At 32.7% G+C, this 18,477-nt stretch overlaps 3 protein-coding genes across 6 annotated transcripts; 2 read left to right on the forward strand and 1 right to left on the reverse strand.

Annotated features, from left to right (window-relative positions):
- Window positions 1-713: 713 nt before the first annotated feature.
- LOC108464528 (E3 ubiquitin-protein ligase RFI2-like) lies at window positions 714-5,128 on the forward strand. Its single transcript, XM_017764878.2, has 6 exons — window positions 714-1,496; window positions 2,124-2,293; window positions 2,786-2,841; window positions 3,542-3,567; window positions 3,660-4,044; window positions 4,387-5,128. The coding sequence occupies exons 1-6, from the start codon at window positions 1,289-1,291 to the stop codon at window positions 4,862-4,864; spliced, it is 1,323 nt and encodes a 440-aa protein (XP_017620367.1). The 5' UTR covers window positions 714-1,288; the 3' UTR covers window positions 4,865-5,128.
- Window positions 5,129-5,449: 321 nt separating this feature from the next.
- On the reverse strand, window positions 5,450-9,866 carry LOC108461314 (serine/arginine-rich splicing factor SR30-like). Of its 4 annotated transcripts, none has more exons than XM_053023932.1 (15): window positions 9,675-9,866; window positions 9,421-9,509; window positions 9,064-9,129; window positions 8,904-8,978; window positions 8,695-8,800; window positions 8,564-8,610; window positions 8,293-8,350; window positions 8,005-8,054; window positions 7,814-7,870; window positions 7,619-7,734; window positions 7,431-7,529; window positions 6,229-6,262; window positions 6,041-6,130; window positions 5,884-5,946; window positions 5,450-5,665 (listed from the first exon to the last, which is right to left on the reverse strand). In XM_053023932.1, exons 2-14 carry the CDS (start codon window positions 9,502-9,504, stop codon window positions 5,932-5,934), a joined length of 897 nt encoding a protein of 298 aa, XP_052879892.1. In that variant the 5' UTR covers window positions 9,505-9,509; window positions 9,675-9,866; the 3' UTR covers window positions 5,450-5,665; window positions 5,884-5,931. The 4 variants fall into 4 exon arrangements, 2 of the variants coding, with proteins under 2 accessions (XP_052879892.1, XP_052879891.1); XR_001867727.2 differs by lacking the exons at window positions 5,450-5,665; window positions 5,884-5,946 and adding exons at window positions 6,368-6,434; window positions 6,754-6,842; XM_053023931.1 differs by lacking the exon at window positions 5,450-5,665 and having other exon boundaries at window positions 5,704-5,946; window positions 9,605-9,866.
- A 4,779-nt stretch (window positions 9,867-14,645) lies between these two features.
- On the forward strand, window positions 14,646-16,606 carry LOC108465761 (uncharacterized). The gene is made up of 3 exons (XM_017766145.2): window positions 14,646-14,845; window positions 14,951-15,041; window positions 16,245-16,606. Exons 1-3 carry the CDS (start codon window positions 14,776-14,778, stop codon window positions 16,369-16,371), a joined length of 288 nt encoding a protein of 95 aa, XP_017621634.1. The 5' UTR covers window positions 14,646-14,775; the 3' UTR covers window positions 16,372-16,606.
- Window positions 16,607-18,477: the final 1,871 nt, after the last annotated feature.

The raw sequence follows: 18,477 nt of genomic DNA on the forward strand, positions 1-18,477 counted from the left end.
ACAAATGTTGCTAAATCTATTATTACTTTGTACTTAACACACTTTGCTTTTATCACCTCTCATTCGATTATCAATGTATGCATCCATCCTTATCTCACTATAACTTAATTTTTACTATTTTAAAATCTTTAAAGGTAAATAAATAATTAAATATAAAATATATAAATTTTTTATAACACGTCATTACATTTTTAAAGGTAAGTGATAATTTCATTTAGTGGAGTAGGACAAAGTCGGATAAGTAACTATCACAACTGTTTCATACTGTTAAAAAAATCCCACTCTACCTTTACTTTCCAAAAGAAAAAAAGCACTTCATTTAGAGCAGGTCGGTTCAAAATCAATAAAATGGTTAGGGTTTTGCTATCCTTATATATCACATATATATAACACAATTGCTTAGTAAAAATAACATACAATCAATACTGATATGTATAAATAATATAAATTAATTTAATATATTATTATTATTAAATACAACAAACTATAATTTAATTTAACTTAATATATTTTAATAATTAAATACAATAAACTTGTATGATATGCAAATTAGTATATTAAATATTTTGTATGAATTACATATCATACTTATAAAATTATTTTATATTAATTATTATTTTTAGATAATACTCATAAGTTATCCGATTTTATATCCTATTTAAAATTATGAATTAACTAAATACAACTAGACCTAATTCTAAAATTTGGTAGCCCAATTTCCACCCACTGATTTTGTGAAAAAAGGGATATTAAATTAATTTATTTGGCAATAACAAATGTCATGAAAAGCAATCCAATCCGTTGAACAGAACGTTGAAAAGGAATCTAAACCTTCGGATGATTGTTGTTCAGACAGCAGTTATTTTGTAATCCAACCCCTTCATCGCTTAAGATAAAAAGGAAATTGAAAGAAAAAGACAAGGAATAAAAAACATTTTTTTTTATTTTTTTTAAAAAAAGGCAAAACAAAAGATAAAAGAAAGGGATTTTTCAATTTTCAGTTCGTTTCTCATTTTCTTTGAAAAATATCTAATTTCGCTGTTTTTGTTTGGTCAATCAGAAAACGAATTTAAGGCTAGAGTTCGGTTTTTGTTTTTGTTTTTGTAAATTTATCCGATTGGAATCTGAGGTTGAGTACGTAATAAGGGGGGGAGAGGAGGTGAAGGGAGAAGAGGAAGAGGACGTTGATTTATACGGTGTCCTATTGTCTTTTAAAGGAATTTAGGTTTTGCGATATTGGGGTTGGATTAATTTTAATTTTAATTTTAAGTTTATAACTGTTTTGATTATGGGATTAGGGAGTAATGGTGGGGAGGATGTGGTGGTGGACGACAGTGATGGAGGAGGTGGTGGTGGTGATGGAGGCGATGGTGTTGATTGCGAAAATGGAGGGAAGTCTTTCGGCTCGGTTTCATGCTCGATTTGCCTCGAAACGGTTACTGATAATGGGGATCGGTCTTGGGCTAAGCTTCAATGTGGGCATCAATTTCATTTGGGTAAGTCAAAATTGTCAAGATTCGGAACTGATTTTTGTCAATGAATTTTTTTTTCTAGAACTGGGCTGGAAAGATCTGAGCTCTGGTTTGCTCATTTGATTTATTGGGTGTGTTTAGTTTTGGTTTGATTGATGATGGAAATGAGGAAATCATAAGGATTAAACCATTTTTATCGCTTATGCTATTTTATAAGCTGAAAAATGAAAATTTAGCTTTATAAACAGTGATGATTAATTTTATCAGGATCAGTTCAATGGAGCTTTGATATTTCAAATAAGTTGCTCTTTCTTTCTTCTTCTTTTTGTTTTTTTCCTGTCAATTGCTATGGCTGATTAACTTTAAGATGTAATTAGTTTTTGCCTTTCTTAGAGACAATTAGTAACCAGGACTCAAATTAGAAGCTAAAGTTTATCTTTGCTTGGTTTAGCTATATTATATATTTTGGATGAGCTGCAGCCTGGGAAATGGCTACTGGCAGGACATTAGTTGAATTTTGAAAGGATTTGAGAGTAGGTTGTATGTTATTTTTGTTGGTTTGGTTGGGAGATAATGTTAGAAAATGATTGTTTAAAATCTGTTTTAAAGGTTCTAATTGATTACTATACTGTTTGTAATGATTGTCATCAGACTGCATTGGTTCAGCATTCAACGTAAAGGGTGCGATGCAATGCCCTAATTGCAGGAAAATTGAGAAAGGTCAATGGCTTTATGCCAATGGTTGCCGTTCATATCCAGAATTTAACGTGGATGATTTGACACATGATGAGGACCTTTATGATCTAAGTTACTCTGAAATGGTAATGGTTTATATTGCCTTGTTTGGATTTACATTTCTTTTCTGCATCTCGAAATGTTTGACCATCTCATCACTCATCCCTTCCCCTCCACTCCATATCAATTTAAATGAACATCAATTTTGTTGGTTATTTAGTGAGTGGACTTGATTTTTGAAGCCTGTAGTTAATGAACCAAATTTCTTTTTACTGAAGCCGAGTCGGTCTTCTTCATTTGTGTTCCTTAAGTGCAATAATTTCTGCCTAAATGGGAATTTTAACAGATTATGGTTTGAATCACACTGCCTCTATTCACAGCTTTGCAAACCTATACAATCCTGTCTCCATGATAGTGTTTGCTTTTTGCCTTCTTTGGCTTTACATGTGCATTCACTTTAGACTTGCAGATAAGTCAAATTGAAAGCTATTTGCTGCTTACTAAAAATAAGTCAAATTGAAATCTATTTGCTGTTTACTGATTTAGTGTTTTTTTTTTTTTTAATATTCTTTTTGCAGTCATTTGGAGTTCACTGGTGTCCATTTGGAAGCTTAGCACGACTTCCTTCATTCGAGTAAGCATGCACCCATTAGACGTTAAATCTGCGTAGTTTGCTGGTTCAATTTTTCATAGCTGAAATGTGGTGGTTCTTTATCTCTTCTTCAACATCGAATATCTGCCATCTTTTATTTTTTGCATGTAATCTTTGTGACAATAACTGCAAGAGAGAGAGAGTATGGTGGAAAGCTGGTATCTTCTTAGTTAAATACTGATTTTTGGTGGCAAAATGGCATTGGAGATCAAGAAAGTTGTGGATCTGCCTTTCACCCTAACAAAATTCAACATAATAGCAGCTTGAGTGTAATGCAAGTATTGACAATTTAAAATCTGAAACTGATGCGAGCCAACTTCAAAAACTTATGTTGATGATTTTCTCTTTCAGTTGCGAATTCACTCTGTATAAGATACTACCAATGTTTAAGAGGTTTAAGCACCAGACTCATCTTTGGGCTGGAAGTATTTCCTGATCTTAAAGTTAATGGAGTATAGAGTATCATGACATAACTACAGCCTATTGTTTATTTCATTGGAAGTTACAAAGTGCTTTTTACTCTAGGTTGGAAAAGCTGCTGTAGTATAATGTTCCCATTTATTCCTTTAACACGCATCATTGCAGGTTTTTTTGCCTAAATTCTTGCCTTGTTCAAGTTTCAATCATGTTCTCTCCTTAACATATCTTTTTTTCTCTCATTTTTTCTTGTTTTTTTTTTCAGGGTAGGAGAGTTTTCATCAACCTCATGTAAGATTTTTCCTTGTTTTTCAAGTAGTGCTTGTCTGTTGTGGGTTTTAGTGGGGCCTGATTTGCTGATTATAAGTTACCCTGGAATGCAGATCATGAGTTACTGGGACAGCAAGCCATCTTTGCTGAACATTCAGCATCTGCTGGTCATCCATGTCCGTATGTAGCTTACTTTGGACCAACGGTTCATCCCTCATCCTCAAATTCCGGTGGAAGTGTTTCAGATAGTTCTAGTTTCAACGGTCACTGGAATGGTCCATCAGTGCCTAGTGAGATGCCTACATCTTATGCATTTCCTGCGATGGATCTCTATTATCATAGTTGGGAGCATCAGTCCACTCCATTCTCCACATTTAGCAGCCGAATTGGTAGTTCTGATCAACCTCCAAATCCGCCTATAAATCAAAGGTCCACCAGGAGCAGTTCTGATACACCAAGATCAGCATCTTTTATGCATCCGTTTGTTGTTGGCCACAGGTATTCCTCAACATGACTGACATTTGTGATTCAATTGAGTTTTTACCATTCTTTATGGAAAATAGAACATCTGTAGAAAATTTCACCATTTTGTTCAGCAACAGAGCAACCATTTTCTAGAATAACAGCATCGATCTCTCCCCTTGAAGGGTCAACTCCTTCAAAATAATTGCTTAAATGAGACACATAGGGAGCATAGAGCTTGATTTTATGTCTGCTGCTTCCTTTTGTAGACTTAAATATCTTTCAGAAAACAAAACTTTTGTTGCATGGTCTCATTTTTGTATGGAAGCTTTTTTATCTGCTGCTGATTATTTTAATCCAATTGCTGTATTGCTGCAGTTCTGGTGCAAGAGCAGGGAGTTCAGTTGCTCCGTCATTGATCCCCCCTTACCCTGGTAGCAATGCTCGGGCCCGTGATAGAGTTCAGGCTCTCCAGGCATACTATCAACAACAGCCCAGCACTTCGCCAACCATACGGACACCCATTGTTTCTGGCTCCAGAAGATCAAGCGGTCATAGAAGTCATGCTCAAGCTGGACCCGCAGCCTCATCATCTGACCAAGTGGGTGGCTTCTATTTTATTCCGTCTGGTACATCAGGCCGTAACTTTCAAGAGGCAGAAAATCGCCTATCAACTCGGTTCCATCCTTGGGAAAGAGATCATCTTTCTCCGTTTTCGCTAAACCAGGTTGACACAGAATCGGGTTGGAATACATTCCATCAATCTGCTACTGGTGCACCAGATCCCGGCATAAGATCCAGCAGTTTCCGCCAGAGGCACGGATCTGAGAGAATGCAATCACAAAATCATTCGTAGCTTATATCTTCGTCCTTTACACCCTTATTGGGTGAAGCAAACTACCCTACTATGAATGAAACCAAAAATGTTTTATGTATGCTTAGAGAGACGATATATCGTGCTTGAGACTGTCAATCTTGGCAGGCTAGAAAACTGAGGTGGCCTCCGAAAAGAAAACAATCATTTGGGTAGGCCCATGGTGTTTGTGCTGGATTTGGCTTCCCTTTGGCTTTGAGGATATATCTAATAAAATCTCAGGAAATCGATTATTTGATAGTATAACTGGATTGCACATTAATAATTGAACCGAATGAATCCAGGGTGGATCCGGCCAACCGCTAGCCACATCCTTAGCTTACAGTGAAATTACGATATTCGTTTATAAGTAGGCTGGCTCTAGGCTTAAGCAAATTGGCAAAAGTTCTGATTTAGGTGCTCATTGGCAAAATTAAAAACCAAAATTTCAGCGCATTTCTTAAACTCTTTACCAGCATAGGTGTGTGAACAGGACGAATTTACTTGGGTTTAGTTCACTGGAACCAGTTGAACTCAAAAAGTATCCAAGCCACTACTAATCCAATTAGAATCATAAGTCGAGAGCTATTTTTAAAAAAATTTAATTAATATTAAAAAGCATCAATTCGGACTGAAATTTGAAAAGAAAAATGAACCCACATTGCCAATGCCGTGACCTAGTTGATTCATAAAGAAACTCCTCTACCAGGCACAGCTAAAGGATGATTCAACTTTACAATCACTGGAACATACTCTCTTATTTCCTAAAAGAAGAAAGACCATTCAAGTCATTCCTTGTATCTCCTGAAAATAAGCAGTAAAAACCGAGTGGATATTGAGGGTTTAAAAAAGAAGATCCATACAAATGGGTATAAATTCAAGGATTCAATTATGAAGTACATGCCATAATAATGAATCATGATGCAGCAGTTGATGTTATAATCCAGCTAAAGTTCAAAACTACCATGCATGATTGGTCAAAATGTGAATATAAACTCTAGTTCATGCAAAGAAAATATTACAATCAGCTGAAAGAGATAATCTTGTGATCCTCGCAGCTCAATCCAACTTCAATCAGATTTCACCTGTCAACCACACCGCATTTATCAGAATCAAGCAGGGATAAATCATTGATGGGAAATCTATAGGAAATTGAAATTAAGATTCAAAGTAACCTACCGATGGTGAACGAGAACGAGATAAACTGCAACTCCGGCTCCAGCTAGGGCTGCGGTTTGGTGGAGTTCTGCTTACGTGTTTACTGCGAGGCTGCATGTTAAGTAATTGCAAAAAACCAAGCTTTCAGAACAATGATAATATCTCCCTAACAAATCTAAATAACAACAACTGAATTAGATTCAACTTACAGATGGAGTTGGTGATCTGGATATGGAGCGAGATCTGCAAAAATTTCCACAAACAATTAAGTAAACACCCAAAACAATCTCTAGTTTCAATGCCACTTCCACCTCGGAGTAGGCATAATTGTAAAAATGGAATATATACCATTGATATTAAGCAGCAACCAGCAGAAGAAATTAATCCACTACATCTTTACAGGAGGTCATGACAACTAAAAACAAGAGAGAAAACCAGTAGAACAATGAAAGAAATACTAAAAGCAATGGAGAACATCATCCAATTTTCTATCGTCAAACACAAAAGATATTCCTGAGCACAAATTAGACAAATGCTGGAGTCCCAAGTTTCTGTCATATTCCCTGATTGAGGAAAACAGAGTAGCAAAACTAAAAGAACTTAATTCAAGACGGTCCATCTAACCCCATGCATTATATGCTGTTCCAGTCAAGCTCTCTTTGTGTTCTATACATCAGAACATATTAGAATTTTTAACGGTTTCCATAGGTGCTCGACAACAACAATAGAATTACCTCAACAAGAAAAGAATTGCAGGCATTCGAGCACCACATCCCATCAAGTTCCTAACATCCAATCCCCAGATTGCCGCAAATTGCCAGATCTAGCAAGGAAACAAGGCAGCCCTTATGAAAAAGGAATGAAAGCTGGCGAACTAAGTAATCCTTTTTCTCAATTACCCCCCCAAGTTTGGGTTCTTTTTCTTTTTTTAATTTTAATCTGATAAAAGATGCTTTTATCTCCCATTCAATGTGACAATAGGTAGCTGAAGCATCCCTATAGGACATGCTCTAGGACTTCTAAAAGCAGTAGCATGAAATCTGATAAAGACTTGGCTACTTTTAAGGAAGCTTAGATTCATGTAGTGGTATAAGCAATTCAATGTCTACACAATATCTAAGGTTTCTAATCCTTTCTTTCTCAAAGCCAAAAGCTAGCATCCAGTAAAACACCAAACAAATTATAAAAAGTTGACACCATGCACAAAGAGCATGAAAAATGCACCTCAAAATTATCAATGAAGTACTCCAATTATATAAAAGGGCCAGAAGAAAAAGAACCGAATGGCAAATAGTCCAATTTCTTCGGTACAAAAGAAATTTTTGCTTTTAGCAGTAGAGAAAATGCCAATAAAAACCAGTTGAGAATAAAAGCATCAACAACACAATGAAATAATAAACTTACGCAATACCTTGAATTGGAGCGGGCTGGTGACACTGAATGGGAACATGGCGAAACCGATCTAGATACAGATGGAGACTGACTGGTGTATCGGGCCCGAGGAGACTTGCTGTAGGATAGGTCACATAAAGTAACACGAATATGGTGAGAAACATAAATATCCAAACATTTATTTTCACAAAATGATGAAAGACTAACCTCCTGCTCCTGCTCCTACTACTATAACTGCAGCTACGACTGGGGCTTCGACTATACGGGCTACGGCTTCTAGAGTAGCTGCGCCTAGAATCATATTTTGAATCATATTCCTTCACCTAAATAAAACAATTAGATACATGATCAAGCAGTGTAGCACAAGCATCAACCAAGAATTAAATATACAACATAGCATACCCGTATGTAAGCCCGGCTAAAAGCATTCCGAAACTCAGAGTCATCAAGCTTCCTTATCTGCAGCACAATAGAAATCATTTAAAAAAGTATCCCCATTCATTGTTAAGAAGGTTAAAACACTACACAAAACCCAATTCCAGATAAAAGAAGTTAAAACTTAAAAGTGACAAGGTTAAAGCACAGCAGCTTACAGCATATTTCATGTCATCATAATTTGTGTAATCTACAATCCCTGTCATGCCTGCAAAGAAATTGCTATAATATTTAGGAAACGGCCACATAACTTTCAAGATTAACATGCAGGTTCAGCTTGCAATGCATTATGTTGATATAAATACAAAGAATCTAATTTGTATAGCCCTATGACTCTCACACGACCAATTCAGTGTGATGCTACAGAAATCTGAGCTTTTTCAACTAATAGTAATGGAATGAGGTGTTGATGCAATAAATAGCATGATAAGGATTATTCCTCTTACCTCCACGATCACGAAACACTTGAGAGAAACAAACATCCCCCGCTTTGCGCATGTGATCCTGATCATAGGGCAAAAACCATATAACAAGTACAAACCAGATCAAATGACCTACTTCTATGCCTTTAAAAAACCTTTAAGCAAAGTTACTTTAGTACTCCAGATGGAGGATAATTAAAGAATTCTACCAAAATTTTATTATCATTCACCATATTATTATTTATGCACTTGTAATCAAAACAACTGAAGAAGAAACATTAGTTAAACAACTCACCTTTAGGTCTTGCCATGAGGCAGAAGAAGGCAAACCAGTCACCAGAACTGCAGATAAAGGGATAATAAGATTAACTTGAACAGCAAGCAATTTTGCAAACTACAAAGACAGTGTTGAAGGCTATAACATACCACGATAGTCAGTGCGTCTGGAAGGTCCGCGGCTACTGCTACCACTGTAACTGCTATGGCGATCCACAGATGATGACGGCCTTCGACCACCATGAGCAAGTTCAACCTAAAAACAGAATACACATGGTTAGATAGGCAAAAGTTTTTAAACTAAAAAGAGACTATAACCTGAAAAAAAAAAAAAAACAAGGAAAGATTTAACTACTAACCCGTAAATAATACCCATCAAAGTCATAGCCATCTCGACCACGGATTGCATCTTCTGCATCACGAGGATCCTCAAACTGCAATTATCCATTAAGAATACTAAAACCCGAAAATTGATTTCTTCTTTCCTTTGCCTCGCAATAATAAAATATGAAAACTCACCTCAACAAAAGCATAACCAGGTGGCCTTGGTGGGATCTTCAAGTCAATATCAACAATGGGCCCATACTGCAATATTGAAAACAAAAAAGAAGCAACAAAAACAAATTAAACAAACAAGAGAAAAGAAAATGCATTGAACAGTTATGGAAACCCATTATTGTAGCTTTAAGCTAAAATTGTCGAATATAAAGAAACCTTCTATTATTTTCTTCACCCTCACTACCCACAAATAAACCTATAAAAACAATTCAAGACAATTTTTACAGTACAGTACTGTTTGCATAGATCCAGTAAACAGTGAAGAATTAAAAATATAGCTTAAATTAAGAAAACGGAAACAAGAAAAGAAATTAAAACCTTGTAAAATAAATCTTCGACTTCTCTCAAACGAGTGTCACCAGGCAGATTGCCCACATAGAGCGTACGGCTTGAGCGGCCCATTTTCCCTGCAACAAAACTCAATTTATTATAATATAAAATTAATTTTTATTCTCAGCTAATTTTAATTGCAAAAAAGTTATATGAAGAGCTTTTCAATCACCATTAAACAAATACTAAAGAAAGCTAAATACACACAGAAAATAAATATAGTAAGAGAAAAAAGAGTTAACTTGGAAGAGAGAGTTGAGCGAGAATGGTGTAAGATTAAGGGAAGTTTTGGCTTCAAAGGTGATTAGATTATTCTGGAAGGCTTTCGTGGCTTTGGAGGAGTTGATATTAAAAGCGCTACTAAAGAAGGAAGAGAGACGGGATTCTAGTTTCTTCTTACGTTGTTGTCACGTGTTCCTCTTTTTTTATTCTTTTGTCTCAACAGTTTCAGATTGGCAACCGTTGGATTTCCAGATATAGCTAAATTACGGTTTTACCCTCCACTTTTTTATGAAAATTACCTATTGCCTTACTCCTGGCCCAGTTCATGTTGGCCCATTGAAGTCCCCTCTGTGTATACTAACAATGTTGTTGAAATCAGATTAAATTATCTTATTCAATATAATAAGAGTAAATTTAGATAGACATTATGTTTACCTACAGCTATCGCACTATGCTGCTATTCTATAGATGTTGGATGGATTCATCCAACGGTGAATTTAAAAATATTTTAGAAAGTCAAAATTAAATTGTAATTTTTACGATAGTAAAAATGTAATTTTACTATTTGAATAGATTGTATTTTTATAAATTTTAAAAGATTAAATTAAATTTTATCATTTTAGAGAATAGAAAGTGTAATTTTATCTTTACTTGTAAAGACCAAATTTTAAGGTCATTGGAAAAGTGAATTTTCGGGTTTTCGATTTTGAAAATTAGATTCGTAAATATTTCTAATAAATATTTACGAAGTTAAGTGAGAGGTTAATTAGATTTTAATTAAGTAAATTTAGCTTGATTAAGGTTAATTTAGTGAAAGGACTAAATTGAATAAAGTGTAAAAGTTTAATTATAAATTATAAAAAGTTAAGGAACTAAGAATAAACCTTAAGTGACAAGTGTGTGGTAAGTATAAATACATATATATTATTTTAATTGGTACAAATGTATGAATATAGTAAATTATATTATATAATTAATATATTAATTAAATAAAGAATGAATAAAGAAAATAAAAGAAATAAAATATAAAGAAAAAGAGAAAGAAAGTCACGAATAGCAGGGAAAGAAAAAAAGGAAAAAGGGAAAGAAAAAGGAAAGGAAAATTTAGGGTTTTGAAGTTTCAAGTTTGATTGGTAAGTCAATTTAATCCCTTTTCTTGTAATTTTGGTGTTTATGGAATCTTAGGAAGAAATACTATTTGAATTATGTTGAAATTTAGGAAGATGGTGAATTTTTAGATGTTGATTAAGTTGAATTATTGAGCAAATTATGAGATAAAATGATAGAAAATTCAAGTTAGAAGCGGGAGAAGGATTAAATTGTAATGAGAGATATAAGTTTTGAAATAGTAGGGATTGAATTGAGAGAATTCTATAATTAATGTTTTATGCCGTAAAATTTAAGAGTTGAATAGTCTAAAGTGATAATTGAATGAAAATATAGAATTTATTTTGAAGAAAAAGAATTATTATGGTGGAAGGACTAAATTGGAATTTATGTAAACTACTTGGAAATAAAAGAGTGTGTTATTAAATAACATACATTGATAATTTTAAATATTAAATTTTATGTAGCCAACATAGTACCGAAAACGTCATCAAAAAAGGGAAGGAGAGAGTGAACGAGGATATCGAGTAAACTCGAGAATTACGGTTTGTATTTCTATAAACTATGCTTAATAATTTAATAAATGTAATTGTTATTTCTTTTTAATTGATTAGTATGTATGATAAATACTGTGATAGAAAATTGTTACTGTTTCTGTATTAAAATGAAATGATTCAAATACCCTATTAACAATGTCAGGCTAAGTCGGATATAGTTGGCATGCCATAGGATTGGAAGTGTTTAGGGATATTTCGACTGTGTGTCGACTAGACACTATATATGTCGACTACTGTTACTGTTTCGGATTCGTTCCGAAGAGGTACTCTGTACCTGACTATTACTGTTACTGTTACTATTACCCTTATAGTGTATTCCGACTTCGGCCGATGAAACACTGTATAATATCCCGGTGTGTGGGTTAGATCCGTGTATTCGTCCAGGTCCGAGTTATGTTAATAGGGGTAAATGAAAGTACTAAAGACAAAGATTGACTGCTATTGATTATGTGACTGTGACTGTTATATGATTATTAAAAAGGTATCAAATGATATGAAATATATATAAAGAATTGCTTAACTACATTTAAGATCTATAAGATGAAAACCAGAGATTAAGATTATGAAAGTAAATGTTTTGAGTTACAATACATATAGATGGCTTATTATGGTTCTAAGCATTAATTTATAGAAATACCACTAAGTGTATACTCAGCGTACGGCTTGTTTCCGTGCCCAGGTTAGATATAGTAGAAACTAGCGTCTCAGCATCCAAGCCAACTCCCGAACTCAAATACTTGGTGATATATCTTATCTCGAGAAATGGCATGTACCTAGGTTATTTTTAAAGTTATTTTGTTTATAAGTGATGTTGGTGAATAATGTTAATAGATAGTTAATTAATGTAATATGTGTGTTATAATATAGTTCATTTTTATTGATTTGAATGGTATTTATGTACAAATTTTGAAGTTGCTTTGTTTAATGGTTATTGAATACATGTGTTAGATTATTGTATTGATGGTTTCAATGAGTATTAGGTGTGTTTTATCATGTTCTGGATTGGTTGAAAGATTGTATTTAAATTGTTTACTATTCAAGGTTTGTAGGGTTGGTAAATTTGAACTATAAAGTTCAATTTGAGTCCACACGGCATGTCACACGGGCGTGTGATCAGACCGTGTGAGACACACGGCTTGCATACGGGCATGTTGATAGGCCGTGTGTCCCTTGCATCATTAAATGTGAAGTCAGGATAGTACACGAGCATATGACACGGCCGTGTGTCTTGGTCATATGTAGGACACGGGTTTCAAGTACGGTTGTGTGTCAAAAACATGTGAAAATGGCCTAAAAATGGTGAAAAATCAGATTACCACACGGCCTAGCCACATGGGCGTGTGCCCAGTCCGTGTGCTCATCTGATGCCTAAGAATTTGCAAATCAGATCTGCCCACGGGCTGGCCACACAGGCGTGTGACCCTATCTTTAAGGTAAAAATTTCAAAGTTACCGGTTTGGTCCCAAACCATTTCCAAAGCATGTATTAGGCCCCGTAGGCCCATATTAGGACTTTATGATGAAATTGGAAAAGAATTGATCTAAAATGCAAAATTTATGACTCGATTTTGTATAAATGTTAGTGTATAAGTTTGCTAATGCCTCGTAACCCTATTCTGGTGACGGATACGAGTTAGGGGTGTTATATTACTAATTTAATATTTTAAAATTTTTAAAGAGCTTAAATAGAAAATTTTCCATTTTAGGGGGATCACGGATCTTGCCAACTCCCCTAGCTATACCCCTAGATCCATCCCTGTTCTGTTTCAATCTAATTTTTGCTACTTATCTTTAATATTTAAAATTTTTTAAAGTTAGATAAAATATTATACATAATGCTTAAAAAATATTTTAACATAAAATATATAACTTGTTTTTTATATCATGTTATTACACTTTTATCATTTTAATAGTTTATATATATATACAAGAGTACAATAGTAATTTTATATAGCAGGGTGGATCAAGGTGAGATAAACAATTATTGTAATCGCTCTATACTATATAAAAAAAATCCACTCTCCCTTGCCCTACACTACTTTTCAAACAATAAAATTCATTCCATTAGAAACAATTCGATTCAAAATCCATCCATACATAATATCCTTCATCACCATTTTATTTGATTTTTCATCGCTAGTTAAAATATATAATGCTAAACATTTTAAATAATTTTTATTTTGGAAATATTAATGCAAACAACATTTTTGGTAATGATAAATGAGATTTGAAATCTAAAATTTTGTGCTCAATTTGTTTATATATTTTTTAGGGTAAACTATAAAATAGTTACTTTTGTTTATTTCAGATTATATTTTAGTCAATTATATTTGAAATATTATATTTTAGTCATTTATATTATCATTTTGTTAGAAGTGGTCGCTCTATCGTTACTTCCCTAACAATGGTCCTACATGGTAGTCCAAATGAGTTTTAAATGCCAACTTAGAAATCCTACATGGCAGACCAAATTAAAATTATTTAATTAAAAACCTATTTTCATCCCAGTTGGACATCCAAGTTGGCATTTAAAACCCATTTGGACTGTCACGTAGGACTGCCGTTAGAGATGTAACGGAGTTTAACGGTAGAGTGACCACTTTGTAACAAAACGATAATGTAAATAACTAAAACGTAACATCTTAAACATAAGTGACTAAAATATAATCTGAGGCAAACAAAAGTAACTATTTTCATAGTTTACCCTATTTTTTATTTTCATGGTAAAAAATTATTTTTATTTTTAATTAAAAATATAAAAACATGTTTATTTCATATTTTATTAAATAGAAATACGATGAATAAAATAAATTTTTACATTTATATCTATCTAAATTAGGATATTAAATATAATATTTGAAAAAGTATATATATATATATATATATATATATGTTTGTGTTAAGATGGTTTTGAACCATAATCAATTCATTTAAAATTAGAAATTATTGTTTTCTTAGTTTTGAGTTAAGTTGATACATAATTTAGTACTTGTATTTGAATTTAACACTTTTTTTTAATGTGATAATTGTACTTAACAAAAATTATAAATTTTAATACTTGAGAGTTTTAATGTCTAATTTAGGTTTCCATCAAATCAACTTAAAATCAAATTAAATTATCAAAATATATTTGATAAATTAAACATAAAATTAAATAAATTTACAACCACACTAAATTTATTTTATTAATAAAATTATGAAATTTTTAAACATAATAATATTAATTTTTTACATTAAAAATTCCCACGTGGCACAGTCAACCTCGTAGGAAAATTAGTCAACATTTGGTAACACGCAAGATTTTTGACCGCCCACATCTTTATTTTCTTTCGTCGCCAATTTCGCTTTCGCTTCTCGCTTTCTATATAAACAGTAATAAAAGGAAAACACTTCCAATTGTTTCCCTCTTTTTGTTTGTATCCGTGTCTCTCGGGAAGACTTATTTTCTCTCCACAATAATGGCGGAATCCAAGAGCAAGTTTGAATCCATAAGGGAATGGGTTGTCGATCACAAGCTTAGAACTGTTGGTAATTATTTACGTTTTCAATTTCACATTTTTTATTGGAAAAAATATATTATGAGTTTCTTTTGTTAGGATCTTAAGTTTTCTGGGGTTTGTTTTCAAACAAAAGGTTGTTTGTGGCTTAGCGGGATTGGGGGTTCCATTGCTTACAATTGGTCTCAACCTCACATGAAACCCAGCGTTAAGATCATTCACGCTAGGTAAATATGTTATTCTTTTATCCTTTTTCATTTAATTTTGTTTGGTTATTGGGATTTATATGTCTTTCTTTGTATTCATGCAAAATAGTATTAGAGGGATAGTATTATAAAAATTATTGCCTTTTGTCTTGTGTGTTTGAAAATTTTATAATGCTTTTTCTTTTTGGGTATATTACAAATTGTGGGAAGGGATGTCATTGCCAGGGACTTCGTATGCGAACATAGAGCTCCTAACCTAAGCATCCTCTATTCCTCTTGTGTCATAAATGGTTTGTATTTTAGTGTTTCTAGATGTTGTTTTCAATTAGACAGAGCAAATATGTCAACCATCTCTGCTAGGTAATGAAATAATGCCATGTTTGGTGCCTTATTTTGATTGTTACTACTTGCATGATATGAATTTGGTATTAGGAAGGTTGTATCGCAGAATGGTTCATACACCTCCTTGAAGAGCTGGGTTCAATCCCCTAGTCCCCCCTCCCCAATATCTTCCTAGGTCTTGGGCTCCTGTATACCCAAAAAGAAGTTTTGAGAACATTTTAGGGTCTCTCTTTCAACATTTTTATTACCGCTATGGTAATTTGTTATGTTAGGATCTTTTTGTAGAAATTTATGATATTTGATTAAATGAACTTTAAAGACTACTAGAAAACTATTTTTTGTAAATCATGAAAGAATTTGAATTGTTGGAGTGATTTTCGTTAGTTTATTGTGAGGAGATTCTTGTAAGTTATTTTGAATATACTACGATATGTTATTTTGCTTGAGCTTTATGTGATACTGTTTGTTTCATTTTGCAAGTTTGCTTGAATGTTTACCTCTTAGTCTTTTATGCTTAAAAGATGAGAAGAATGGTTAAGTTTTTATTTTGGCGGGGGTTCAAGGGTTTACGAGCATAGTAGTTCTGTCTTTTTTACATTTACAAGATTGAAAAGCTGGTTTACTCTTCTTTAAACTTTTGAAAAGCACACCCTTAGCTCAAAAATGGTTTTTTTTTGGGGGAGGGTTTGAAGGTGTTATGAATTCTGTGTCTTACATGTGCAAGATGACATCTTCATGTTGCTTAGACACAAACCTTAATGTTCGCTTAATCCTTCTTTTTTGAGCTGGACTTTCATTGTGTCTACCCGAGTTTTTGATTTCCACACCTTTATTTACTTACTGTCCCTCATTGGTAACTCATTGGTATCTGCCTTCATTCAGGTTGCATGCACAAGCCCTTACATTGGCTGCATTAGCTGGTGCTGCAGTAGTCGAATACTATGATCACAGGAGCAAGCCGAAAGGCGATCCATATGCAAAGTACCTTCCACACTCACACAAAGAGTAGGTTTGTCTTGATAGATTAAGCCCCATTCTCATCACATTCTTTTCAACTGTTTACCTTATTTACATAAACATAAATGCGGGGCTTGCAAGTGGATTGATATTAAGTTTTTATCTGAGAATTTAAACAAAACACGTGTTGTTTTCATCATCCATTGATGGATGGCTAATTCCTATTTGTATTAAACATTGATTATGGAAATTGATTGATTGAATTTTTAACCAATTGGCAAATGAAAGTTCAGTTTCACCATCTAATTTATAGGATAAAACTTTATTTTGTTTCATTACCAGCTTAGGTAAAATGCTGTTAATTTATACATTTTGCAATGCTTATGTTCTTGTCTTGCAATTGTTGATATTTATGTTGGATGGAGTTAAGTATAAAATTTTGAGTCAAACACTTATGTGGGTCTAAAGTCTAAACAAAAGGCAAAGGATGATGCATAACAGGCCAAGACTTGGTCAAGTCTTTACCCTTTTGTTATTATCCTTTTGGCCAACCTTCCTTGACTTCTTCCATTGCCACAATTATGGCAGCCAAGTGGAAACAAGTTTTTAAACTAGAAAAGATATTTAAGGGATGTAACATGGATTATTAGCATACTAATGGTGGAGTTTTTAACTTCTGAAATTTGTTTTTATTTTTATTTTTGTCACTATTAAATCAGGACATGTGGCTTGAGGAAAAAAAAAACTTCATAAAAGTATCAAATAATCATAGACACAATATTTAGATTTTATGTTGATAGTTAAGTTATTAGTGGATCAAATAATTACATGGAATATACAAAAGAGTAATTAAACATGGTACAAAACAAAAGAAAACATGTTTTGACACAAATTTACATGAAATTACGCAAATAATAAAAGCAGAATATAGATAATATCCATTTTAATCGTTTTATTAAGTATATAATTTAAATACATATATATATATATATATATATATATAAATGAAAATTGTTGTGGTTCTAATGAAAACCACTTGAATTAAATTTAAAGGAAGATAAATGTTTTTTGGGTAAAGCTATGGGGTGTTTGTGGTTAGGGAAAGAATTTGACTTCATATCTTTCCTGACAGAGTCAGGAGGAAGAAACTAAAAGAAATAGAGCAGGCCACCTAATTTCTTAATCACCCTAATTTTGTCCATCAAACTTCCTTAATCAATGAAATAATCACTATTTTAATTCAACATGACTGATAAAATCTTAAATGTAGGTGTTAATTATATTTTTTATTCTAATGTTATAAATATTTAATTTATTGTTAATTATATTTTTTATTCTAATGTTATAAATATTTAATTTATTTTCAAGGAGTCGTGATTTAAAGTATTGAAACTAAGATTATATCTCATGAGATACAATAAGATGAGTTGTAAATATGTTGAACCTTGCATTGACTCAAGTCAATCACAATTAAAGCTACCCATAGAACAAACGAAAACATTAATATTGTAAAAGTACAACCACATAAACAAATTTTAAAAATACCGTACTTTTTGCTTAGCTGAAAAGTTCAATCTTGTACCTCTTTTGAGGGTTTACTAGTATATAATTACAATTAAAATTAGAAATAATACATGCTGCCGATTATAATTAAAACCAATTTAGTACAGAGTTTAAATACATTTAAACGGACTTGCGTATAGGTTAAGTACGCAAATTTGAACTAAACTTTTTATAAACTACTTAAAAACAGCCAAACCTTTTAAAATTGTTAAATGCAATTAAACACTTTTTTATACAATATTAGAGGTGGGAATAAGAGTAATAATCGACTATGTGTCAAACCGGTGTCTGATCAGAATTTTAACTATCGTTTCATATAAATTAAGACATAATTAAACAATTTTTTAATGTGCTTAAATAAAGAGTTTAACATTTTAAAAGGACAAGAGTGAGTTTGGATGAGCAGTTGAGTGCGATGCATTTAGCTTATTTTTTATTTCATGCTACAGTATAGTTACATTAATTAATTTCACTGCTATCGTTATTTTTACACTAATCATAGATAAACGCATCACCTATCCAAATTCAACTTAAAACAATAACACATTTTTTAAACAGCTTAAAAATAAATTTTTTTGAATGCCTTAAAAAATTT

This window comes from Gossypium arboreum, chromosome 13, assembly GCF_025698485.1.
Source record: "Gossypium arboreum isolate Shixiya-1 chromosome 13, ASM2569848v2, whole genome shotgun sequence".
NCBI classification, from domain to species: Eukaryota; Viridiplantae; Streptophyta; class Magnoliopsida; order Malvales; family Malvaceae; genus Gossypium; species Gossypium arboreum.

Coding starts and splice junctions, on each gene's coding strand:
- LOC108464528 (XM_017764878.2), top strand. CDS start 1,289: ATGGGATTAGGGAGTAATGGTGGGGAGGATGTGGTGGTGGACGACAGT. Junction 3,568..3,659: donor AGAGTTTTCATCAACCTCAT/GTAAGATTTTTC, acceptor CCTGGAATGCAG/ATCATGAGTTACTGGGACAG. Junction 4,045..4,386: donor CCGTTTGTTGTTGGCCACAG/GTATTCCTCAAC, acceptor GTATTGCTGCAG/TTCTGGTGCAAGAGCAGGGA.
- LOC108461314 (XM_053023932.1), bottom strand. CDS start 9,504: ATGGGCCGCTCAAGCCGTACGCTCTATGTGGGCAATCTGCCTGGTGAC. Junction 7,530..7,618: donor AGTAGGAGCAGGAGCAGGAG/GTTAGTCTTTCA, acceptor CCTATCCTACAG/CAAGTCTCCTCGGGCCCGAT. Junction 6,131..6,228: donor CCAGATCACCAACTCCATCT/GTAAGTTGAATC, acceptor CTTAACATGCAG/CCTCGCAGTAAACACGTAAG.
- LOC108465761 (XM_017766145.2), top strand. CDS start 14,776: ATGGCGGAATCCAAGAGCAAGTTTGAATCCATAAGGGAATGGGTTGTC. Junction 14,846..14,950: donor TCACAAGCTTAGAACTGTTG/GTAATTATTTAC, acceptor TTCAAACAAAAG/GTTGTTTGTGGCTTAGCGGG. Junction 15,042..16,244: donor GTTAAGATCATTCACGCTAG/GTAAATATGTTA, acceptor GCCTTCATTCAG/GTTGCATGCACAAGCCCTTA.